The 26,276-nt window shown below is 38.4% G+C and overlaps 1 protein-coding gene across 6 annotated transcripts in view; it reads left to right on the top strand.

The window, feature by feature from the left end:
* The window catches only part of Osbpl1a (oxysterol binding protein like 1A), a 206,796-nt gene that overhangs the window by 90,871 nt on the left and 89,649 nt on the right, over window positions 1–26,276 (top strand). For 5 of the 6 annotated variants that reach the window (XR_007213389.1, XM_048363309.1, XM_048363310.1 and 2 more), the window contains one exon: window positions 11,416–11,522. Coding sequence is in view for 4 of the 6 variants with exons in the window: in XM_048363309.1 (XP_048219266.1) it covers window positions 11,416–11,522 (107 nt within the window). In the remaining 2 variants the exon portion in view is untranslated. Of the gene's footprint in view, window positions 1–11,415; window positions 11,523–20,283; window positions 20,552–26,276 lie in introns of those variants that run through there. The other variant, XM_048363313.1, reaches the window with a different exon arrangement.

The raw sequence follows: 26,276 nt of genomic DNA, 5'->3' as shown, positions 1-26,276 counted from the left end.
TAAGATCTCAGTCTTCTGAGTAGCTAGAATTACAAGCATGAGCCATCAGCGGTCTGCCTCAGTGAAAGACCATGCGGTCCACTCTCCCACATATCCCTAAATTTACACTTATATAGTATTCAGGTTTTGAGCATTATAAACAATATTGTATTGTGCATATATATACACATATGCATATATATATATATACATATATATTTTTAACCTCCTTTTTTTATTGGTTGTGGGGCTTGAACTTAGGGCCTGGGCATTATCCCTGAGCGCCTTTTGCTTAAGGCTAGCACTCTACTACTTTGAACCACAGTGCCACTTCTGATTTTCTGATGATTAATTGGAGATAAGAGTCTCATAGACTTTCCTGCTTGGTCTGGCTTTGAACTGCACTCCTCATATTTCATCCTTCTGAATAGTTAGGATTACAGGCTTGATCCACCAGAGCACCCAGCTGTGCATTTATATTTGATCACATTATTGCATTAGGATTCTTGATGAGAAATAATGGATACATATAGCTAAATTGCTTTCCAAAAAGATGTTAACTGTACATGTCAGTTATGTGTGTTTCTGTATGGTAGTGGCATTTGAATTCAGGGCCTTGAACTTGGTGGGCAAGGCACTCTTCCACTTGAGCTATGCCTCCAGCCCTTTTTTGCTTTATTGTTCAAGTAGTGTTTTGAGTTTTTGCCTAAGGCTGGCCTCATACCACAGTCTTACTTAAAACCTCTTATAGCTGGAACTACATATACCTACCACTATGTCTGGTTCATTATGATGAGGCTTTTTTTTTTTTTTTGCCTATGTTAGCCTTTCCTTTTGATCTCTGCCACCTGAGTAACAAGTGATAGGCATGAGCCATTGCTTCTGTCTACATGATAATTTATATATGTTTCATTATATGTTTTTAGATGTCTATTGTAAATATCTAGTTAAAGAAATTAGGAAAAATTGTTGCTAGGTCTGTTAGTACACAGCTGTAATTTCAGTTTTCTGGAGGATGAAGTGAAAGAATCTCAGATTTTTTATGGCCATTCTGTACTACAAAATGAGACCTTGTCTCAAAAAACAAAGAGAAAAAAACAAATGACCAAGAAAGAAAAATACCTAATAGAGAACTTTTTTTTTTTTTTTCTTTTTTTGGCCAGTCCTGGGGCTTGGACTCAGGGCCTGAGCACTGTCCTTGGCTTCTTTTTGCTCAAGGCTAGCACTCTGCCACTTGAGCCACAGCGCCACTTCTGGCCATTTTCTGTATATGTGGTGCTGGGGAATTGAACCTAGGGCCTCATGTATACGAGGCAAGCACTCTTGCCACTAGGCCATATCCCCAGCCCCAAAATGAAGAACTTTTAACTCTAAACTCTTTCTTCAAAAGCCTGGACTTTGAGTGAACAAATTTATCAACACCTTTATTTTTCCATCCTGGTTCAAGCCACCATAGTCTCCCACATAGACTAGTAAGGAACATCTCACCTAGGTGTCAGAATCCACTCTTGCTCTATACCTTGCCCCAGAGCCTTCTGAGACATCTGTGATTGTTGACCTGTGCTTAAACTATTCAAGAGTTTCCAGATCATCTCACTTCCCCTTGTAAAGATAAAGTACTTATGACTTGCAGAAGCTCCCAACCCCTGGACCTCTTTTCTCATTTCCTAGTTACCCTGGCTTGCTCTTCTCCAGCCCCTCAAGGCCTTCCTGCTATTTTCCAAACATAATGGAATCCTCTGCTTCAGGTCCCTATTACATTGATCACTCTTCCTGGAGTTTTCTTTCCCCAGTAGTCTCTCACTTCCTTACTTGCCTAAGATCTTTCTCAGAAGGTCCCTTGGGACAGAGGCTATCTTTTTCCATGTAAACTGATTTGCTCTCTGTTGTGCTTTGTGTACTACAGACTACATTACTAGGAAATTCTCTACCTTTGGACTTCTGGTGGATTTTAAACCAGTTTTAAGACCCCAGGTCCAAACTGTAGGAGCAAATGATCTTGTTGCAGGACTTGTGGGAGGGAGGACTGGAGAAATAAATACCTCTGAAAAGATAGGGGTTCACATCTTGGTGAGTGAAAAGCCACTAGGCACAACCAGGAGATAAAAGAGTGGTGAGAGGATTTATCTTTTGCAATAAGTAAAGAACTGGAGTTGCTTGTGAAGCAGTGCTTTCCTTCAACTAAGAATCGTAAGGAAGCAGAGGGCAGGCATATTCCTGGGCCTGCCCAGTTTAAGGTAAACATTTCTGGGCAAGCCCAATTCAAGGTCACAGATCACATGTTCAAAAAGGAAAAGTGACAGTCTGGTGCCTAGTTGCTCACACCTATAATCCTAGAAACTTGGGTGGTTGAGAATGAGTTGATAATAGATCCAGACCAACCTTCCCAGAAAAGTGTTAAGATTCAATTTCAACAGATAAAATATTCACAGAGAGGTATATGTGCCTGTCATCCCAGCTATAGCAGTAAGTGTAAATAGGAATATTGTAGTCCAAGCCAGCCCCAGAAAAAAGTAAGACTCTATCTTAAAAATAAGCAGAGCAAGTCTTGTAAGGTAAATCTCAGCCATGAGAAAGAGAAGCCACATTTTGAGAGGTTGAATTGGGAGTCTTTATTGGAGGGCTGGCGGCTGCAGGTGGACTCTTGTCACAAAGAACTGCAGCCCCTTGAATACACTTAACACTGTCAGAAAGCTGAGCCATGAGGGCAGGAGAGGAAAGAAAGAGCAGAAAATTGATACCAGCAAACCGGATCAACCCCAGTGGAGAGCTGAAGTGGGACGCCATTGTGATCCAAGGAGAGACAAGAGACACAGGAACATGGGGAATGGCATAATGGCGCCTGAGCTGGTTTAGGCCTAAATAGAGTCAGGTCAGGGGGCCCCGGGTCCCAGGGTGCCTGAGAGTTTATGACCCACGACTGGCAGGTCCAATAACCTATTGTCCGAGTCCCTGCCCCTACCTTTAGGAATTCAAGGATGCCCATTACCTGGGAGCAAGGGGGTGGGGAGTGGGGAGATGGGATGAAGATGGTGAAGACTTCACCTTCCTCTACCATGAGGACAAGATGGCAACAGAATTTTTTGTCATCCACTACATAGCCAAGATACTTCTGGCTAGACCTAGCCTCCCCATTTCAGAAGGGATTGATAGGAGTATGTCTGAAACAGTAGAGAGTCTGCCTAGCAAGAATGAAGCCTTGAGTTAGAATTCTTGTACCATCATAACAAAAACAAAAGATAAAGATGTTGCAGGCACATTTCTGCTCCAACTAGAGAATTTAGCATGATTTAGTTTTGCTCACCTAAGAAAAATAAGGTGTATTGTCTTCCTAATTTCATCTGGTTCCTGTTTCTCCAAAAAATCTTAGCTGAAGAAAAAAAGAAAAAAAAAAACAAGTTCCAAGTCAAGTTACCATTCTTTAGTAGAATATCAAGATTTTCCTGTCTTTAAAGGTGACTATTACAACTAATGCTAACTCCTCTGTGCTGTGGTTTAACCATGTAGCCTATTGACTTGCTCCATCTGGCCAATTCTTTGTCTCCAGTTCTTGCAGACCCTAGCAACATTGTACCCTCCCCTTTTCCCTGCTGAAGACCCTGGGTGATAACCATCCTGTCTGCCATTCAGTTTCCTGTTTAAATTCTCAGCCTTTGAACACAAGCAAGCCAGCTTTTCCTTCTCAGGTTCTTTACTGATACCTTTCCTCTCTAAAATTTCAGCCTTCCTCAATTCAGGCTGTCCCTCTACCTTCATTTTTTTTTTTTGTCACTTATTAGGTTTCCTGTGTATATGTGTGTATAGTTGATTGTGTGTCTCCCACACTAGAATATAAGTGTTACCAGAGCATGACATGAATGACCTACTTACCTAGCTTAATAAGTTTTTAACTTACTAAGGAGAAAGTAGTCCTGTCAAGTTAGTAAATATATATAATACAATGAGACATTTTAGAAACAAAATAAGAAATCAAAAACCATGGAAAGACATAAGAATTTTGGAATATTTTGCATGTTTTTTTTTCTTCTTGTAAATAGGGATCCCCTAGTTAATGCCCTAGATCTTTATCTTTTCTTCTCTGGATTCACTTTTCTCTAACTGGGCAAAACTGTAATTCCTTTATTGAGGGTGTATCAGCTGCACCTTTTTATCTAAACATTTTGCTTAATTGGGTTATAGTTATATTATTGTTTTGAAAGACAATCCGCATTCCTCTGACATCTGATATTCTGAATATGTTGTTTTTGTAGGCAAACTGGTTTTTTGATCCCTTCTGTTGACACAAAGATGCCCCATGTTCTTGGTTACAAATGCATTGACTGTGTTGGAATATAGGACAGTGGCCATATCCCACAGTGATATTTAAAGAAGTCTTCCTAGGAAGTATGAAACTGAACCTAGGTTTGCCTTGAAAGTAAATAGATATTTTTTTAAATGAGAGAAACTTTTATAATTATTCCAGTACCTAGGGAAGAAGGAGCATTTTGAACAAATATTTAAAAGAAGCAAAGTAGGAGGCTATTCCTAGGTAAACAAATATATCCAGGGAAAATGTCTGGCTGAAACTGATGCCATTTTATTTTAGGCTGAGAATTATGGACTTTTTCTGTGTTAGGACAACAGAGGTGGTCGATGTTAAGGTTTAGTTTGTTGGCATGAAAAGTGGCTGGGCGCAAGGTGGCTCATACCTGTAATTCTAGCTAAGGAGGCCGAGTTCTCAGGGTCATGGTTTGAAGCCACTTCCATTAGGAAAAGTCCACAAGACATATCTCCAAAAAGCCAGAAGTGGAGCTGTAGCTCAAGTGGTAGAACACTAGCCTTGAGGGAAGAAGTACCGAGGCCCTGAGTTGAAGCCTCCCACTATTGGCATGTGTGCACATGCGCACACACACACACTTTTCCACTGTTCTAAACTTACCCAATTAAAAATTCTACTGTGTAATCATGAAAAATGACAGATTGTGAGCTTTTTATATATCTCTAAAGTTAAACTTTCCAATATGATCTAGCAGCTTTCATGACTTCAAAAATATTTTTAGTACAAAAAAGAACTTTTTTTCCTCAAAATTAAAGATTTTTATAGTAAGCCAAGTAAGGTAACATACTGGCCTTCTTGCATTTATTCATACAAGCTTAGTCTCAAGTATTAACTGGCTAACCATATTTTGGGCATTCGTCTATACTTTTAGCAGTTTTATTCCTTTTTACATAACGGTATGCAAATCTGATTGTATGAAAGCATGGCATTGTGAACTGAGTGGCCTTGCCTTGCTGTGCTGTGCCAAGAGTCATCAGTTCCTAAGCCATGCAAGTGTTAACATTTATTTCAAAGATCTTGTTTTTGCCAGTCCTGGGGGTTGAACTCAGGGCTTGAGCACTGTTCCTGGCTTCTTTTTGCTCAAAGCTAGCACTCTACCTCTTGAACCACAACACCACTTCTGGCTTTTTCTATGTATGTGGTGTTGAGGAATCAAACCCAGGGTTTCGTATATATGAGGCAAGCAGTCTACCACTAGGCCATATTCCCAGCCCTTCAAAGCTCTTGTTTTAACATTCTATTGTCATAGAAATTAAAGCTTACAAAATTAAACATATACATGCACATATATTGAAAGCTTATAGAATCAGTTTTGATTTAGCATATTTAACTATTCCTAATGATGTACACGGACAGTTACTATTTATTTTATGTTCAATGAAGTATAACTTATCTAAAATACAAATATACAAATATAATATTTAATATACAAATATAATATTTAATAAAAGGAATATATCTTCTTATCTAGTGGAAAATTACTAGATTACTCAGAAAAATTATGGAAGACAGAGGCTGTGTTTTTTCTTTCTTGTAAACTTCCTCACAGCACTCAGTCCACAGCTCTGTGTGACATCTGTTGAGGTACTATTTAAGTCACATGGCATCTACCATATGGTACTTTCTTCTCCAAGTTAGCAACCAAGGAGAGAACAAATTTTCATAATGTGTATCAAAAACTCAGAAGATAAAGTATACAAAGTCAAATTTATAGCAAAGTAGTTTTCAATTATTTCTGTTTATTTGTAATTACATCGGCACTGTCTTCATATCCTGATATTGAGGAAAAAGCATTGATTCCTTCAATCATTGACTTTTTTCTTTTCTTGCTTTCTTTAATAAGGTTTTTTGTTTGTTTGTTTGTTTTGCAGGTCCTGAGGCTAGAACTCAGGGCCTGGGCACAGTCTCTGAGCCTCTTTGTGCTGGAGTCTAGAGCTCTACCACTTGAGCCACAGCACACTTCTAGGTTTTCTGAGTAGTTTATTGGTGATAAGAGTCTGACAGACTTTCCTGCCCTTGAAGGCTTTGAACCCTGATCCTCAGATTTTAGCCTCCCGAGGCTAGGATTACAGATGTGAGCCACCAGCACCCAGCACGTTTTGAAAAATAACTTTTCCCAAGAGGACTTTTGTTTACTTAACCACATTAATAAAGAAACTTTGAAAAAAAACTAAAAGCTAATACTTATTTATTTAGCCAGTCCTGGGGCTTGAACTTAGGGCCTAAGCCCTGTCCCTGGCTTCTTTTTGCTCAAGGCTAGCACTCTACCTCTTAAGCCATGGTGCTATTTCTGACTTTTTCTGTTTGTGTTGTGCTGAGGAATCAAACCCAGGGACTCATGCATGCTAGGCAAGCACTGTACTGCTAAGCCACATTCCCAGCCCGAATATTTATTATTTTATCTCTTCAAAAGAATGAAGATAAATCATTTGGAATGTGTTTTTGGTAGATTTGCTTTGGGATCTTGTGTTAGAATGACAATCATACACTTTATTCTCCATTTAATCATTATTCCCTTTCTCACCTGAAAATCTTTATGTCTTGATGGGATCCTGTGTATTGTGGCCAAATATTTGCAAATTATTGGTATTTGGTTGCCTGTATTTATTGATTTTGCTTAATGTTATAAAAACATTGTTTTAAGTAAATCAAGATTATTTGAAATACAAGAGTAGTATAGATTTCTCTTGCTCCTTTGCGGTTATATTTTGAAGGAGTGCTTTCTTTTATTTTATTTTTTTTGGCCAGTCCTGGGCCTTGGACTCAGGGCCTGAGCACTGTCCCTGGCTTCTTCCCGCTCAAGGCTAGCACTCTGCCACTTGAGCCACAGGGCCGCTTCTGGCCGTTTTTCTGTATATGTGGTGCTGGGGAATCGAACCTAGGGCCTCGTGTATCCGAGGCAGGCACTCTTGCCACTAGGCTATATCCCCAGCCCCCTGAAGGAGTGCTTTCTTGAATGTTAAGATTTTTGTTTGATGGAGGGATAAATTAAATGATCTTAATGTGGAACTAGCAAGTCAAGCCATTGAATCAAGTACATTTCTCTTATTAATCTTTTGTTTTTGTTGTTTTTGAGTGATACATATGCATTTAGTGTTTTGTTCTGTTTTGGTAGTACAAGGATTTGAACTCAGGGCCTTTGTGCTTGTTAGACACTCATCATGTCCCGTGAGCCATCAGCCCCAGCCCTTTTTGCTTTAATTTGTTTTACTTTTTTTTTTCGGCCAGTCCTGGGCCTTGGACTCAGGGCCTGAGCACTGTCCCTGGCTTCCTTTTGCTCAAGGCTAGCACTCTGCCACTTGAGCCACAGCGCCACTTCTGGCCATTTTCTGTATATGTGGTGCTGGGGAATCGAACCCAGGACCTCATGTATACGAGGCAAGCTCTCTTGCCACTAGGCCATATCCCCAGCCCCTTTAATTTGTTTTTCAAGGGTCTTCTACTTCTGCCTGGGTTGGCCTTGAGCAGCAATCCTACTTTTACCTCCTAGGTAGCTGGGATAGCAGGCCTAAACAAAATTTCCTTGTCCTTTTTTTTTTTTTTTCCTAATGTAAATTTTATTTTATTTTTTATTTTTATTTTTGCCAGTCCTGGGGCTTGGACTCAGGATTTGAACACTGTTCCTGGCCCTAGCTTCTTTTTGCTCAAGGATAGCACTCTGCCACTTGAGTCACAGCGCCACTTCTGGCTGTTTTCTATATATGTGGTGCTGAGGAATCGAACCCAGGGCTTCATGTATACGAGGCAAGCACTCTTGCCACTAGGGCATATTCCCAGCCCCTAATTTAAATTTTATTGTAAAGGTGATGTGTAGAGAGGTTACAGTTATGTAAGTAATGCAATTGAGTACATTTTTTTTGAACAGTATTACTCCCTCCCTCATTTTCTCCCCCTTTCCTCTCCCCAGGTTGTAAAGTTTATTTCCAACATAATATCTACTGAATATCACTGCTGAATTTTTTCACCTTTTGTCCCATCATTTCTATGATTCCCCTTCCATTCCCCAAATCAGATAAACTTATAAACAATAGTACAGAAATCAAAAACAGTGACAATAGGGAATAAACTAAAGGAAAAGAGAGAGAGAGAGAGAGAACTACAAATAGCATAATAGAAAGACCTCATTTCCATTTCTTGGAGTTCATTTCGATAATCATCATTTTATATGGTCATAGGCACATAGCTTTTGAGCCATTGTTATCTTTTCCTAAGAATATCCTCCTTTGTTCTCACTGTGGAGTGCTTAGAGTGCTGTTTAATCATGTCCAAGTGTAATTATTTGTCTTTTACTATTCATTGAGTAACTTGTAGATTTATAGACATATTCTAGTTATTACAAATGAGGGAAGCCATGCAGTCTATGTTTCATTGGGTCTGGCTTATTTCATTTAATATAATTTTTTCCAAGTCTTTCCATTTCCTTATGAATGGGCAATGCCATTCTTTCTGATGGAAGCATACAAATCCCTTGTTTATACAAACCACATTTTCTTGATCCATTCATCCATTGAGGGGCATCTGGGTTAATTCAGTATCTTAGCTATGGTAGACAATTCTGCAGCAAACATGGTTGTACTGGTAGCATTAGTGTGGCCTAGTCATTTGGATAAATGCCCAGGAATGGGATTGCTGGGTCATGTGGAAGCTCTTTGTTTAGGATTTTGAGGAATCTCATACTGCTTCTAAGTAGGGAAAGAAGTAACTCCCCCTCTTAGCAGATGGCATGATCCTGTATTTAAAGAACCCCATATACTCCTCTCAAGTTCCTTGAGCTGATCCAAAACTTTGACAATGTGACAGTGTCTAAAATTAACCCACAAATATCAATAGCTTTTCTGTATGCCAACAATGAGAAGAGCAAGACTGAAATCAGGAAAGCAATTCCTTTTATAATAGCCTCAAAAAAAATGCCTGAGAATTAACCAAAGATGTGAAAAAACTTGAAATGGAAATAAAAGTTGATTTAGGGAAGGTGAAAATCTCCCATGCTCCTAGATTGGGAAGATTAACATTGTGAAAATGGCAGTATTTCCCAAAGGCATCTACAAATTCAATACCAATCAATATCCCAACCACATTCTTCAATGATATAGAAGAAGCAATATGAAAATTGGAATAATAGAAGACCCCAAATAGCAAGATAAATTCTTAGCAGGAAGAACAATACTGGAGGAATGTCAATATAGTACCAAACTTCAAATTCTATTACAAAGAAATAGTAACAAAAACAGCTTGGGACTGGCACAAGAACAGACCTGAGGAACAATGGAATAGAATTGAAGATCCAGAAATGAACCTACAGACCTATAGCCACCTATTCCTTGATAAAGGAGCCAAAAACACAGGATGGAAGAAGCACAGCCTCTTCGACATATGAAGTTAGATCTTCATATATCACCCTGCACCAGAATCCATTTCAAATGGATCAAAGACCTCAGTGTAAGACTAGATACCCTGAAGATATTACTGGAAGAGGTAAGGGAAACACTAGAGTTTTGTGGCATAGGTTGAAACTTCCTAAAGATCCAGAAACATAGCAAATCAAAGAAAGGCTTTATAAATGGGATTGAAGAATTTCTGCATGGCAAAGGATATAGTTAGCAGGATAAATAGAAAGCCAACAGATTAGAAGAACATCTTTACTAGCTATGTATCAGACAAAGGCCTTATATCTAAAATATACTTGGAACTCAAACAACTAACCTCCCAAAAAACAAATCTTTAAAGAATCAACAACTCTATGAATAAGTGAGCTAAAGACTTAAAGAGAGGCTTCTCTGAAGAAGAGATAAGAATGGCCAATAGACACATGAAGAAATGTTCAACATCCCTGGCCATAAAGGAAATGCAAATCAAAACAACATTGAGATTCCACCTCAAACCAGTTAGAATGGCCATTATCAAGAAAACTAATAATAACATCCTGGCAGGGATGTGGCCAAAGGGAATGCTACAATGTACTTTTGATGCGAATGAAACCTTTTTTTTTTTAATCTGTAAGTGACCTAAGACTTTCATTTTGAGGGAGCATTTATGAATGCTACTTTTCTTCTCAATTTAAGTGTACACAAAAGATCATGTGCCTCCCCGGGGTGCAGATTTGAAAGTGAAAAGAACAGCCTGTGTCAAAATAAAAAAAGGTTGAATTAATGCCACTTTCAAATATGTTAGTCCTATATCAACTTTAGAATTTTTTTCTCCTTTTAGTAGTTTGTTTTTGAGTAAGTTTACTTAGGTCCTGTAGAACATCAAGAAAGGAAATGTTAATATCTTAAGTAGGACTGTCAGTTGTCCTTAACTGCTTTTCTCAAACATCACAATTGATCAATTGCTACAAACTGCTTTTAGTATTAGTTCCTGTCACTGTAGGGTGGAATCTGTTGTAGGAACAAGCTTCATCTGTTGTCCTGCCTCTTGTGCCCTCATTGTGCTTCTAAAGAAGCATAACTATTTATACCCTTTGCCCGAGACAACATGAAATTAACAGATTTAAAAGTATTTTTGGTGTCAGGATTGTGGCTCAAAGTGATGCAGAACATTTTTAAATTTATTTTTATTTTTAGTTTTTAGTTTTATATTTAGCGCTCTACCACTAAACCACATTCCCAGCCTCTAGAGCCCTTAAGCAAAAAAAGCTAAAGGACAGTTGCCAGGCCCTGAGTTCAAGCCTCAGTACTGGAAAACATGCAAAAGAAATATCAGTCTATCACTCTTAATTATGCCTTAGGATTTTCTTTTTGTATTCCATATAGAAGTCTATGTCCATGAAGATCTACAGAGAACAGTGAATTAATGGCCTTGAGCCTTCCCTACAGTCCTGTTAGCTTTTCTGTTCTCTCAAGATTCATTTGCTCATCATTACCCTGATTGCTGAGGATCTTATGCTGTACCCCTTCACTAAGCCATCCACAGACAACCTTGCAAATTCCCTTTCCCTCACTCCACCTTCAGAACATTTTTTTTTAACACTGTAAGGTCTGGCAGTTTGAACCACTGTACCACATAAATACATACATATATGCATAAATACATCAATAATTACATATGAATAAAATGTTCTTGTGGTCTTTAAAATGTATTAAAATCACACTTATTATATGTTTTGCTCTTATTTATAGAAATGCTTCCATCATTTCTTCAGAAAGTTGAAGTTGTCTCTGAAGCTTCTAGAGAAAGTTGTGTTGCTTTGAGTGATTGCCTTAATGTCTTCAATAAGCAAGAAGGGGTAGGTCATTCCCAATTCATTTTAGCTGTTTGGATGTTACATGCTTGTTCATATGTCATTCGTTTTCAGTTGTTATAAGTAGAAAAATATGAATAAAGGAAATCTTTATCTCTTGAACAGATTTATTTTTATTAAGTAAATGACTACAAAATAGCCTGTATTCACCTCTTTCAGATTATTGATGCAACCATATTAACAAGTACATCTAACAAATTACCATTGAATTACTCAGGGTAGTTGTGACAGAGAGTTTTATGTGAAAAATATCTAATACATTTAGAAAGTAAAGCATTTTTATACTTACCTGTGTATCTTGAACTTATTGGAAGAAATGTTCTATTATTTTACCTTTAATTCTCCCTTTGTTTGATAATGTAACATTTGCTTTTCCAAATTTGAGTAAGAGAAGTATGGATACATATTAGGAATTTCTTTTCTAAGGACTACAAGGTTGTAAAATATATGTTTTGCCTGCCTGACAGTGTTTTACTTGTCATCTCTTTTATTTTCTCCTTTCTCTTTCATTTTCATGATTTTAATGCAAGCCAAATGGCAATAGACATTCTTTTCAATTGTGAATATGTTTAATCTTCATTTTCATTTTTTGATTAAGATATCATTTCTTTTCCTTACTTGATTTTTTTCTCTCTCACTCTGTGTTTTGTGCGTGCATGCGTGTGTGTGTGTGTGTGTGTGTGTGTGTGTGTGTGTGTGTGTGTGTGTGTTTTCCTGTTAGTTAGTTGGGGCTTGAATGCAAGGCCTGGGTGCTATCCCTGAGTGTTTTGCTCAAGGCTATTGCTCTACCTCTTGAGATATAGCTCCACTTCTGGCTTTTAGTGCTTAGATGGAGATGAGTCTTACAGATTTTCCTGCCAGGGCTAGTTTTGAACTGTGATACTCAGATCACAGCCTCCTAAACAGTTTTAGAGGTATGAGCAACTGATGCTTGGAGGTTTTTGTATGTAAAGATCTAAAACTTTATTTTTTCAAGATTAACATGGAAGCCTTGTAGATTCATACAGAATTTTTGAAATGCTAAATTTGAAATTTATACCACAAATTCAATATATAAATTTATTTGAAAGACAAGAAAAATATGGAAATATTAAACTATACTCATTTAAAACAAACTTTGAGAAAGTTTTCAGATTTCTATTGCTGTTATAGGAAAACATTGTTCATTAAGCATTTTAAGTGCTTAATTCTTCTAAGACTGTTTAAAATCCTCTAGCATTTCTAGTTTTGGTGGCTAGTGTGTTTAAGTGGTGGATGATTTAGTATTGTAAATACATCTGAATAATATGGCAGTATTGTAGGACAATTTTGTAATTAATAAATTATGATATCATTGGAGTCACATAATTAGCACATTGTTAAAAATAAATCTCTCATTTCTTCTTGGTACTGATAGATGTATCAATACCTTTTTTGTTCCAGGGATATATGATTTTAAGGCTGAATAATAGATTATACTGAAAGTGTTAAACTGGTATGTTTAATTTTAAGAGATGTAAAACTATTTAAAGCTGTGTACAAACCATTTAAAATTTCTCTCCATGGAAAACTAGATCTGCAAGACTATTAGCCCTAAAGTTAAGACTACTAACCTTATTTAGTTAGTCTTTGTTTTGTTTTGGGTCATGGGGCTTGAACTCTGGGCCAGGGCGCTGTCTCTGAGCTCTCAGCTCAAGGCTAGTGCTCTACCACTTGAACCACATCGCTACTTCCTCTAATCTCATATACTGTCTTGGTCATGAGGATTAAATTCAATAATGTAGCCAAAATGATCTACTGTGTAACATATAGTACCATTGGATAAAAGTTAATAGTTATTACTGTAGGATCTTATGTAATTAAGGTATAGTCCCTCCCCTCTGATGCTGTCTTAGAACTTTTGTATCCTTATCATTGTATTTATCTTGTTTGATGAGATAGTGTTGTCTAATCCTTATTATTTTAGCAACAATGGAACATTGGCATTGCTTCATTTTTCAAATAAAAGAGACAATAGAAAATGTTAGAATCAGTGGTCTCAAAGTCTACTCAGGGACAAATTTCTATAAAATGAAAGTATAAAAGCTTCAGAGTCGAATGTGAGAATACATTGTACACAGATGAATAATGTGTATATAACATACTGCATGTGTATATAATGTGTATATAACATACTGCATAGAGCACAGTGTTCATTTAGAAACTGGCATTTCATGTTTCCAACTTTAAGAATCTTTTTCTTGATATTGCCATTCTAAATAACTAAGGTGAGGTGAAATCTGTGTCGTTTTGATTGAAGTTTCCTTTATGGCCAGAGGTGTTGAGCATTTTTCATGTGTGATTAGCCATTATTACTACTTTTTCTGAGAAGACTCTTTAGCTCATTAATCCATTTATTAATTGGGTTGTTGTTTTTTAATTTTATTGTTAATGAGGTGATGTACAGAGGGCTTATCATATCATAAGTGAGGTAATGAATACATTTATTATTAGTCTTTTTGACAGTCATCTCTACCTTTGCTTTCCCCTTCTAGGTTGTTGGTTTTTTGAGGGTTTAATTTTTTTATAAGTTCTCTGTATATTCTGGATATTAGGCCATTGTCTGATATATAGCTGGCCAAAGTCTTCCATTCTGTAGACTATCTTTTAGTTTGTTGGCTATGTCCTTTGCTTTGCAGAAATTTTTTAGTTTGATAACAGTCCTATATATCAAGACTTTCTTTGTATTTTTTTTGTCTTTATTCAGAAAGTTTCAGCCTGTGCCCAGCAGCCCTAATGTTCCTCCTATTTTTTCCTGTAATAGTTTCATGGTTTAAGACCATACATTGACATCTTTAATAATCCGTTTTGAATTGATTCTGTTGCAAGGTGATATATAAGGATCTTGTTTGTTTTCTGCATGTGGATATCTAGTTTTGCAAACACCATTTCTTGAAAAGACTTTCTTCCAGCCTATGTTTTTTGATCCCCTATTAAATATTAAATGGCTGTATGTCTGGGTTTATTTGGAATCTTCTATTCCATTGGTCTCAAGCCTAATAACAAATACTGGTGAGGATGCAGCCAAAAGGGAACCCTCTTATACCATTGGTAGGAATGTAAACTTGTTCAACCACTATGGAAAGCAGTGCAGAAGTTCCTCAAAAAATTAAACATACTGCTGGGCACCAGTGGCTCACACCTGTAATCCTAACTACTCATTAGGCTGAGATCTGAGGGTCACAGTTCAGAGCCAGCCTGGGCAGGGAAGTCTGTGAGACTTAAATCTCCAATTAACCACCAGAAAACTGAAAGTGGCAATGTGGTTCAAAGAGGTAGAGTGCTAGCTTTGAGTGAAAAACCTCAGGGACAGTGCCCAGGCCCTGAGTTCAAGCCCATGACTGACCCCTTCACCCCAAAATATATATAAATAAATAATAAATAATAAATATATTATACTACATAATATATACAAATATATTTTTATAACTTATATAAATATATCATATAATAAGTATAAATATATTTTATGTATATTGACTACATTCTCCCCATCTTCTTCCTTCCTCAACTCCTTTCCACTTCATCCCATTCCACCCCTTTCTGGTACCTGCTTCTTGGTGTTTTATTTTGCTGAACTATCATTTTAGTTTTCTAAGGAATTATACTATTTGAGATCTCCATTGAACTTACCATATATCAGTTAACATATTTGTATATACTTCCATTCCACCCAGTGTGTTCACTTATAAGTTCATAAGCTAGATCTAGCTTCCCTGCGCTTTCTCAGGGCTTGATTTATTTAGAAAGAAAAGTATCCTCCTGGAAGTTGTCCTGCCTCCCTTCCTCCTTCCCTATCCCCCTCCCTTCTTCTTTTCCATCTTGCTATATAAGCCTCAGCTGGCCTGGAATTCACAATGATCCTACCTCAGTGTCATGAGTGCTGTGATTATAGGCATGCACCACCACACCCAGATTGAAGTTTGTCTTTCAGATGCCCAAGTATTACAACATAGGAATGAATAGTTTAATTGAGGTCAGAATGGCCTAATTACCTGTAATGCCTTATTTATCTGGCATTATCAGCTACATTTGCAATATCTAGAACTTTTATTAAGTGTAGTCCTAACCCTTGAAATCATACTATCACAACTATTGATTCTTGGCTCTAAATCTTAATTTTTTTAAAAATCACTAAGTTTTTGAATACTATCCCCTTTAAATAGTGGGACAAAAATGATTAAAAATTGCTTTGAAGAGTAAATGAAATCATACTAGCCAAGCCCCCTTGTTGCACCTGCTACAAGATATGGATTAGAAAGGTGTAAATCATGTAAGTGACCTTACTTCCAATGGCAGTAAACCTGTATTTATTCTGATTACTTTTCTTGGCATTTTTTTTTTTTTAGTGGTACTGAGGTTTGTACCTAGGACTTTATATTTTCTAGGAAAGTATTCTACCACTGAGCCATATCTCTTGCCTTTTTTATTCCAGTTATTTTTCAGATAGGGTCTTGTGCTTTTTGTCTAGGACAGTGTAGGACCTTGGGTCCTCCTAGTTGTATCTCCCATGTAACTGAGGTTGCAAGCCTGTGCCACCATACCTGCTTGCTTGTGGAGATAGGATCTAGCTAACTTTTTGCCTGGGCTGGCCTTGGACCTCATTCCTTATTCCCTTCTGTGGCTTGTGAGTAGGTGGGATTATAGGTTTGACCCACAGCACTCCTCTGTTTTGTATTTATTTAGAATGTAAACATTCACTTTCCTTTTTCTCTTTTGGTAATACTGGGCATGGAACTTAGGGCCCTATACTTACCATTGAGCTAAACTGCATCATAATTCATAATTACTCTGTGGCACAGTTCATCAGATAAACCAGAGAGTAAAGTGAATAGATCTGTATGTTTTTCAATAAGTGGTCTTGATCTATTACTCTTTGAATTCTTGATTCTATCTATAGGCCTTTAAATATTCTTGATTTTTAGATTAACTGTGCTTGCTATAAGTGAAATACTGGTACCTTCTGATTTACTGTTTTTAATCCCCTGCTTACCAATCAGAAAACCAAACAGTGAAACTTGGTGTAATTCTCCACAAGAAGAATAAGCTGGCTCTGCATGAAAAACTTAGGGGTTTCAGTGGGTGTGGGTATTTATGCCTCAGTCTTGTGCCTGCTTTTTCTATGATTTGTGGGTGTTTTCTGCTTTTGGGGGAGGGTGCTCTGATAGAATCTACATAGAGTTAATTGCTTATTATGACCTATAGGTGAGTGAAATGAGCTTAGAGGTAGATTTTATTTATAAATAGAGCTACTTCATAGTTGAGAAAAGTGAAGTGTATAAAATAAGCTGAAAACTTTGTAGACTATTTTTAGGGCAGGAAACTTGGAAGTGTAGTAGCACAGTATATTACTGCTATGTGTTTTCTTTAACCTTGTCTGAGAGTTTTATTCAAAAGGCTATAAAATGGCTTCGTGAGTTATCTTTTGTATCATTTATCTTCCTCAATATAGGCAGAAGGATGATCTCTTATGTGGCTAAAATGCATGTGGAAGCCATCACTGGTGTTTTCTTTTTCTTTGTATCATAGAGTTCCTCATGGTCTTAGCCAAACCAGTTTTTCTAACTTAGGAACTTGTCTATTTGAAGTTGGCGTAAGCTTACTTATAAAATGTATTATGCTTTGATGTTAAACTCCCTGCCTGCTGAAGAGATGTGACCCAGATATATGAGTGGATAATGATGGTGCTGTGTGTGGTTGAATGGAAACATCCAGACTGTAAACTGGAGCCACCTGAATTTGTACTGCTTCCCTGGACAGAACACTGTTCTCTTTTGAAGGGAAGTCATTTGTGGACTCATGACTATACAGTCATGGTCTTGGTGTTTAGCTTCCTGTGCTGGAATATTTTAATCCCTCCGTTCTTATTTCCTGTTGTATACAGTGGTCCCCTCGCCTTCATTCTTTCAAAGCTTTCAACTTTACTGTGTTTCCTTCTCAGAAAAGCAGTAGACCGCCATTGATAAACCATCAACTCCCTAAAATGCCCGCACCACAATTTGTATCTGTTTCACTCCCTATCCTTCTTTTGTTGGAAGTTTCTGTCTTCTATTTTGGTTTTTGAAAAAACGGCTCCTTTCTTCTCTTTAATTCTCTACTCCTTTATAACTTTTATCTATCTTCATACAGGCTTTTCTAGTTCCATGTTATGTTTTTAATATAATGCTTTTGTTTAATTTCCTATCTAGCCTACTGAAATTATTGCTGCTAGTATCTTCTTATTGCTAAGTCACGGGTTGCTTTTCAGTTATGTTGCTTGGCCTTTAAATGACTTGACACTTGACTGTTTTCTGCCTTTTGGGTTTCTCTGTCATTTCCATAGTACCTTCTTTCATCTTCTCTATCTTTTAGTGTTTCTCAGTTCTTTGTACAGTCACCTTCTCTAGCATATTTTCTTCAACCTATGCCTTAAATGTCAGCATTCCCTAGGTTTCTGTAGGAGATGTCTCTTAGACCTTCTCATCTTCCTAAATGATCTTACCCATTTCTTTAACTGGAAATATGATTATTTAGACCTCTCCTTGTGCTAAACCATTATACCTAGCTGCTTTTTGCACAATTTATTTATGGTTATATCAGAAGGATTTCAAAAGCAGTGTTTCTTCTGAGATCAGAGAGGATAGACAGTTTTCTTTCGTTTCTTTTTTTTCCCTTTTGTTTATCCCCTGTTGTCACTGTTTTTGATTTTGGTACCCTGTGTCTTGTATATACTTCTATCTGATTTGGGGAAGGGAATGGGAATAACAAAATGGTGAGACAAAGGACAAAGGGTAAACCAGTGTAACAGCAATAGTCACAAGACAATATGTTGGAAATGAACTTTACAACTTGAGGGGCCAAGTTAGGGGGAGGGAAAATGGGAGAAGACAAGGGAGGGGGTAACAACGTTCAACAAGAAATGTACTCATTACTTACGTAGCTGTAACCCCTCTGTATATACCATTACAATTAAATTAAATTTTAAAAAACATAGTGTTTCTAAAACTGAGATACCCATTTAACTCATAGAAGTACTGCCTGGTAAGTAACTCAAGCCTGGATCATGGCAGTTGTCTTTGGTTACCCTTTTTTATCATCCAACCTTTGATCAAGTACTTTCAATCTGGTGTCCTGTGTCTCATTTGCCTCAGTCTCTTGCCTTCCCTTCCCTCCCCCCATCCCAGTAGACACATTCTTCATTGATGCTCCTCAGATAAAGTTCCCTGGATTGCACTGACAAAGACTGCCACCATTTCCTAATTCCAGGCTCCACCCTTCAAAACTAGGTTAGATGTCCCATCTGTTGTTCTAAGAGTTCCTTGTTATCATAGCATTGGTCATGTTGTATCAATAAATATTCACTAAACTAGAACTCCTTAAGGAAACAAGAATTTTTGTATTCTTGGCATATAGTAGCTTGTTAATAAGTATTTGAGGGAATGAATAAATGAATGTACAAAGGAAAGAACACAAACTTTGGAGTTAGATGAGTCTGGATCTAAACTCAGAGAGTTCAACCAAGAGCAAATTAATACATGTTTAGGAATGCCATTTCCAAGTCTGAAAATGAGAATACAAATCAGTTATTTCAAGTGAAGTGTCTATAGTGCCTGGCAAGTTTTAGGTAGTCTGTAAACTAAAAATCTTGTTTTTTGCTGTATTGTCAGCAAACTGAATTCATTTTTCAGTTCTCTGGGCCTAGAGAAAGATTCTGTAGCAGGAACTCTCCTTTGGTGATAAATGTGACTTTTCCAAGCACAAGAATGCTTAGTTATCAATTTAGAATGGGAGTGGGAGAGGGAACAAAGTGCCTTTTCAGAAGACACAGTGAAACTTCAAATTTCACAGACATTCCACATTTCCCCAGTATGCTTTGAATGTCCTGCATACATTTTACAATTGTAGTATAAATCTAGCTGTCCCTGATTGTACAGCACCTCAGTAACATTAAGATGTAGTTGTTTATTATCTGAGATTCACTAAGAGAACAGATGTATATGTTTTTGAAAGGTTGAAAAAACTTTATATTGGAACAACTCTTAAGCCTTATAGTTAACTAGAAGTCTCATTAGCCTGACTTGAATATATATTAGCATATTTATATTTTCATATTTTTATGCAATTTTTATTTGATGGGATTTCCTTTCCTTGGAGTCCTGTATACCCTCCAAGTCTGGCTGTTAATAGGAAATCATCTCTTTCACTTTACTGCTCAAATTGCCTGTAACTAGGATACAAAATAAATTGATGAAGAGTGATCCATAGTGAAATCTTCAGTAAAGACTTCAGTGTTGCAGGCAGGGTTGGAGAGATGAGTCCTTTGCCTCCGGGTGTTTCCTGAGGGGTGGGTTGCCCTTTAAAAATTATCAGGCCTCGATTCTCTAGGAGGGGTTGAGCACTGGACTAAGCTAGGATCTTGCAGAGCCAAGAGCAAGTAGCTGTTTCCTTGCTTCCCTTAGAGAATTCCAGCTCAGTTCCCTGGGCTCAGCTCTGCTTGCTCCTCTGCTTTCCAGGCTGGGGCTGGATCTCCCCGCCCGCCCGCGAGTCCATTCCTACCTGACAGGGAAGGAAGGAGGGATTCTAGGACGACTGTGGCTGCGGGGGAGCCAGGGAGAGCGTCTGGCTCCTGCTGCAGGCCACACTGCGCTGCTCCAGGCTGCACTGCACTTTGCTAGGGGAGCCCCCGGGAGGGTGGCCGTGCGGCTGCAATTGGAGGCGGGCGCTGCACAGACCTCTGCGGCCAGGGCGGGGCAAGGCTAGGAGTCTTTGCTGTGGACAGCCGCACCTCCACCGGATCTCCCCGGAGGGAGGAGGCAGACGCTGCTGCCTTGCTGGAGCCAGGGGCGGGCCCCGAAGGTGACTTCAGGAGACCTTGCAGTGCCTCCCAGGATATAACCTCCAGGATCAGCCTGGCGGAAGGGGAGGACAAGGAGGAACAGGCCGAACACATTGGTGCTGGAGCTTGCAGTGGAACCAGGAGTGGAGTGTTTCTGCCAGGGGCTTCTCGACCCACCCAGGTGTGTGTGCGTTGTCTGTGTCTGTGTGTTTGTGTGTCTGTGTGTGTGTGTCTGTCTCCGTGTCTCTCCGTGTCCTTGTTCCTCCTTTGGCTTTGTGGGGCAGTCTCAGGGGCAGCTGAGGACATGGGGGAATGACATGGGGGGAGGGTGTCCAGATGTGAATCAAGGCTGTGAATACATCCAAGAATAGTTGGACATGTATGCTGAATCCAATGTAGCCATGGGTGCTTAGGGAGGTGCGTGCCAGGCAAAGACCCAGCTCCCCCTTTCCACTTCGGGTATAGTTTTGCCTTGGGTTCCTGGAAGAGCCCCTGAGGAAATTCCTGTTGGCTGATTTTTTTTTTTCCCCCAGCTAAGTATTAGTATTAGGTCAAGCTGAGCTGGAGTGGGAGGAGTAAGACAGTAAAAGACATTATTGTCCTAAATAACCTTCCAAGTTACTGATTCTTTGCATGCTTCTGCTCTGGCTGACATTGAGATGAACTTAGCACCACTGAAACAACAAAAATCCCAGGGGGAAAAGCATGACTGGACTGAGGAGACCTGGAAATAACAATGGGGGGGGTGGCTTTCAACTTTCATGTTTTCATTAAGGATTTTTGATTACTCATAGGCTTTCTTTGTAGCCTATGCCAGTGGGGAATCAAGTTTCCCTATCATTCAGAGCATGTGTCTGGTTGTTTCTTGTTTTTAATCTATGCTGTTGTTGTTTTCCCCTCGGTGTAGAAGGAGAGTGGTCAGGAGAGAAAAGAGAGAAAGATGGCCTGGATGGAGATCTTCAGAGTTACTAAAGTTAGGAAAAGTTTCTTAAATTTAATTAGGTCTAAGGACAAAATTAAGGCATTTGATTTGGAAGTCTAGGCATTGCATCACCAGGAAGCTTTTTCAAAGAAGGAAAATACTTGAAGTGAGCTGATGTGCAGGCTAGAGTATTAGGAACTAAATGTGAACTTTAGTTTCCTTTTGATACAAAGGCACTCTCTCCTCCACAAAATGTTTGATAGTAGCACTGAAACTGATGACTTGGCACATTGGCTAGATTTATATTTATTAGATAATTAATATGAACAGGAATGCCTGAGTGCTATTTTTACTGCTTTTCCAAGACTGGAGTTGAAACTGTTATCATTGTGAATAAGTTGTTGGACTTTGGTCTCCAGGAATTACTGAAAGTGTGTGTGTGTGTACGTGTGTATATACTTTTTTATGTTGGTGGTGATAAATGTGACTCCTGTCACTAAACCTACAGTTAGTTGTGCATTTTGTAGAACAGGGGGAAAGTAAGAAAGCTTTTAAAGGTTTCCATACTAAAAGCAAATGTGTTCATGTTCATAGTAGTTTATAAATACAGTACAGCATACTTTTAAGTATTGGGTAAAAATAACAGATTGCATCGCAATCTAAGCTCCTTATTTTCTTTTGAAAGGTTTTGATAAATTTATTATTTGTCATTCAAATGCATCACCATTTACCTGGTTCAAGGATTCTAAGAAAATTTTAATTCCTTTAAAAAGAAGTTTAGAATGTATTTGCTTCTTGTTAGATATATATCAAACGTTAATGTTAACTTGATTTAAAAGCTAAAAATCTACAGATTAAATTTTGAAACACTAGGTCATATATATAAAGAAAATGAAGTTTAAGCTATTTATTTTGGTAACTTTGGGGAGTTTTCTGTGGAATACAAAGTTTTAATTAATAGCATGGTGTGTGTGTATATGTATATATGTATGTGTATGAGGCTTGCCATGTGTAACATGAACTAAGGTCTATTCTATTAGTTTTCCTGTCTTATTGTAGTTCACATTAACCTGCATGCAGTTTTGTTTTTTTCCCCTACTATATTTCTAGTATACAATTTAATGTTGGGCTTAGAACTGATAAGTTTCAATGAGTTGTGTAGTCAGGTTTAATTTTTCTTGCACTTTTATTTCAAACAGATATAACCTCTATTCATTGTTACAGTGATCCGTTGCAGATTTGACACTTAGTACTCTGTATTGTTTTTTCCCTTAACTAACTCAATAGATATTTATAGAATGTCTACTTTGTCAGACCTATCTTGTCTTCCTAAAACATGGTGTTTGCTCTAGGGGCTCTATGACTATATAGATTTTTGTAGAAGGTACAATCCAAAAGCAACAGAAGGATACCTTCTAGAAATCTTAAGACAAGATGGTAGAGAAGTCAAATCTAAATGAATAGGAGGGTCTTTTTGCAGGATTTTTATAAATTATGCTTTAAAGTGTTTGAAACTTAGCTTTTGTTTTTTTGGCCAGCCCTGGGGCTTGGTCTCAGGGTCTGAGCACTGTCCCTGGCTTCTTTTTGCTCAAGGCTAGCACTCTGCCACTTGAGCCACAGCGCCACTTCTGGCCATTTTCTGTATATGTGGTGCTGGGGAATTGAACCCAGGGCTTCATGTATACCAGGTGAGCACTCTTGCCACTAGGCCATATCCCCAGCCCTGAAACTTAGCTTTGGCAGTTGAAAGTCACTGAAAGATTTTAATCTGGAGAGATTTAGTTAGATTTTCTCCTTAAGAGAAAGATTACAGGACAAGCCTGAAAACAGGACAACTAGGTATAGGAATTCAGGAGAGATTATTTACCCGGGACCAAGTCAGCGATTGAGGGAAAAGTAAGAACAAAGAGCTACTTCCAAAATAAACTATAGGTAGGATCTGATAATAGATTGAAGGGAGAATTATAGCTGACTCTCAGCTTTCTGGCATGAATCATTGATAGAAGGTAACTATGGTAAGGAATACTTTGGATGTGGGAAGATGAGTTTTCTGTTCAGCATGTTGACTTGTACTTACTTGTCTGGAGAATTTGGTAACCATTAGTATTACAAAGTCACCTAAATAAAAGTGGTAATCACAGTTGAAGGAGTGAATAATTCCAGGTAGGAGTATAGATTGAAATAAAAGGAATAACTGCTGATACTTGGAAGTATGAGTGAGGAAGGGTCCAGCAAAGAACATGGAGAAATAGCAAAGAGACAGAAGCTTTAGAATGAGGAAGGCAAAGGTGATTTGAGCATTCTATGAAGTACAGATGTGAACTGAAGTGTGCACACAGTATTTAGAGTTACGGAGTCTTTGATATGTTTTAGAAGTATGAACTAGCAAGAAGTGAGATTGCAGTTAGCAGAGGGGGACATGTGAGAGAGGAAGTAGAATTAATAAAAGTAGACTGTGATTTAGTCTCTGTGAACCTTCATAATCTATGCATAATTACAATTTTGTTCTCTTCCAATCCTAACAGTTTTCTTTGTTATTCCTTGTTTATTTACTGGCAAGAACAATACTGAGTTGATACCAAGATGACAGTAATCCAAATTAATCCCTGATTTTTTTGTTGTTGGGTTTTTTTGCCAGTCCTATGGCTTGGGACTCAGGGCCTGAGCACTGTCCCTGGCTTCTTTTTGCTCAAAGCTAACACTCTACCTCTTGTGCTACAGTGCCACTTCTAGCTTTTTCTGTTTATGTGGTGCTGAGTAATTGAACCCAGAGCTTTATGTGTACTAGGCAAGCACTCTACTGCTAAGCCACATTCCCAGCCCGCCCTGATTTTTTTTAAGGTAGGCGTGTTTATATTTTTTCTGGAGTTGGAACTCAGAACTTTTGTGCCTGTTAGGCAAATGATATGTTATTGAACTATATCCTTACCCCACTTACTCTGAAAGATGCATTTTAAAATTCTACTGATTCACGGTTTGGAATGACATTTAAAACTACTACTTACCAGATTTTCACTGTTTGGAATGACATTTAAAACTACTCTTTACCAGATCAATGATCATTCTTATATTGTATTTTTTCAAATAATGTAAATATTGGATTTTACCAAATGGTCTTTCTGTATTTATTAACAGGATTAATGTTTGTAAATTATATTTTTAAAACTTTTTCACATAGGCTATTCTTATATATTTAAAACAAGCCTCGTTTGATCAAGCTTTTTTTGATATTCTAATACTCTGAGTTTCTTTTGCATATTTGCGTGTCTGTTCATAAGTGAGATTGGCTTGTAATATCTCTTTTTGTTCTCTCTCCATTTGCATTTTCATATCAAGGTTATACTGACCTCATAAAGTGAATTTGAGAGTATCTTCTCTCTTGTTCTCTGGAAGAACTTGTATAAAATTGAAATGATCTGTTCCTTTGAAACTTAATAGAACTTTTCTTTTATAAAGCTATTCTTGTGAGTTTTCAAAAACTAATGATTAGGAGACTTGTTTCAGTTCTCCTTCTTTCTCTCCCTCCTTTCTTTCCCAGTACTGGTGCTTTAACTCAGAACTTCACACTCATTCAGTTTGTTTGCTTATAGGTGCCACTCCTAACTTTTCACTAGTTTGATTGGAGATGGAATCTTGTGGACTTTTCTGCTCTGAGGGCCTTTGAACCACACTCTTCTAGGTCTTAGTTGCTAGGATTACAAGTATGATCCACTGGCACCTGGCTCTTTTGGAGAAGGGGTGTCAGTTTTGACCTTTATAAAGGTCCATGGCAGTCTTTTATTTACACACATACACCCATGTGTGTATGTGTGTGTGTACACTGGTACTGGGGCTTAAACTCAGGGCCTGGGCACTATCCTTTATCCTCTTCTGATCAATGCCAGTGCTCTACCACTTGAGCCATGCTTCCTTCAACTTTAGCTTTTTCTCGGTTAATTGGAGATAAGAATCTCATAGACTTTTCCTGCCTGACTTGGCTTTGAACTGCAATCCTCAGATCTCAGCATTCTACTATGATTAAGAGTACAAGTGTGAGTCACTGGTGTCTGGTTTATCTTTTTAACTTATGATGTTGGATCTACGATTTCATATTGAGTTTCCTACTTTTTTTTCCATTTTCTTTTTCCTAATATTCATTTGGGTATCTCTGAATGCTTTCCTCTCTTCAAATGAATCCTTGACCCTGTTAAATAACTCTTAATAGAACTACCTGTAAGCTTTTATATCTATCAGATTATTCTTTTTTTGCGGGGGGGGGGGGGGAGGGAGGGTCAGTTGTAGGACTTGACCTTAGGGCCTGGGTGCTGTCTCTGAGCTTTTTTCTTTCTTTTTTTTTTTTTTTTTTGGCCAGTCCTGGGCCTTGGACTCAGGGCCTGAGCACTGTCCCTGGCTTCTTCCCGCTCAAGGCTAGCACTCCGCCACTTGAGCCACAGCGCCGCTTCTGGCCGTTTTCTGTATATGTGGTGCTGGGGAATCGAACCTAGGGCCTCGTGTATCGGAGGCAGGCACTCTTGCCACTAGGCTATATCCCCAGCCCCTCTCTGAGCTTTTTTCACTCAAGGATTAGTGCTCTACAACTTTCAGCCACAGTTCCACCTTCAGTTTTCTGGTGGTTGATTAGAGGTAAGAGTCTTACAGACTTTCCTGTCTGGGCTGGCTTTGAACTGCAGTCCTCCTGAGTAGCTAGGATTGCAGGCATGAGCCACACACAACTGGCCTCAAGTCTTTTTTTTTCTTTTTTTCCTAGTCCTGGGGCTTGGCCTCAGGGCCTGAACACTGCCCCTGGCTTCTTCCCGCTCAAGGCTAGCACTCCGCCACTTGAGCCACAGCGCCGCTTCTGGCCGTTTTCTGTATATGTGGTGCTGGGGAATCGAACCTAGGGCCTCGTGTATCGGAGGCAGGCACTCTTGCCACTAGGCTATATCCCCAGCCCCTCTCTGAGCTTTTTTCACTCAAGGATTAGTGCTCTACAACTTTCAGCCAC

The sequence above is a fragment of the Perognathus longimembris genome, chromosome 15, assembly GCF_023159225.1.
Source record: "Perognathus longimembris pacificus isolate PPM17 chromosome 15, ASM2315922v1, whole genome shotgun sequence".
NCBI lineage: Eukaryota > Metazoa > Chordata > Mammalia > Rodentia > Heteromyidae > Perognathus > Perognathus longimembris.
Note: the sequence above shows the minus strand (reverse complement) of the source record. Positions and strands in the feature narration are given on the sequence as shown.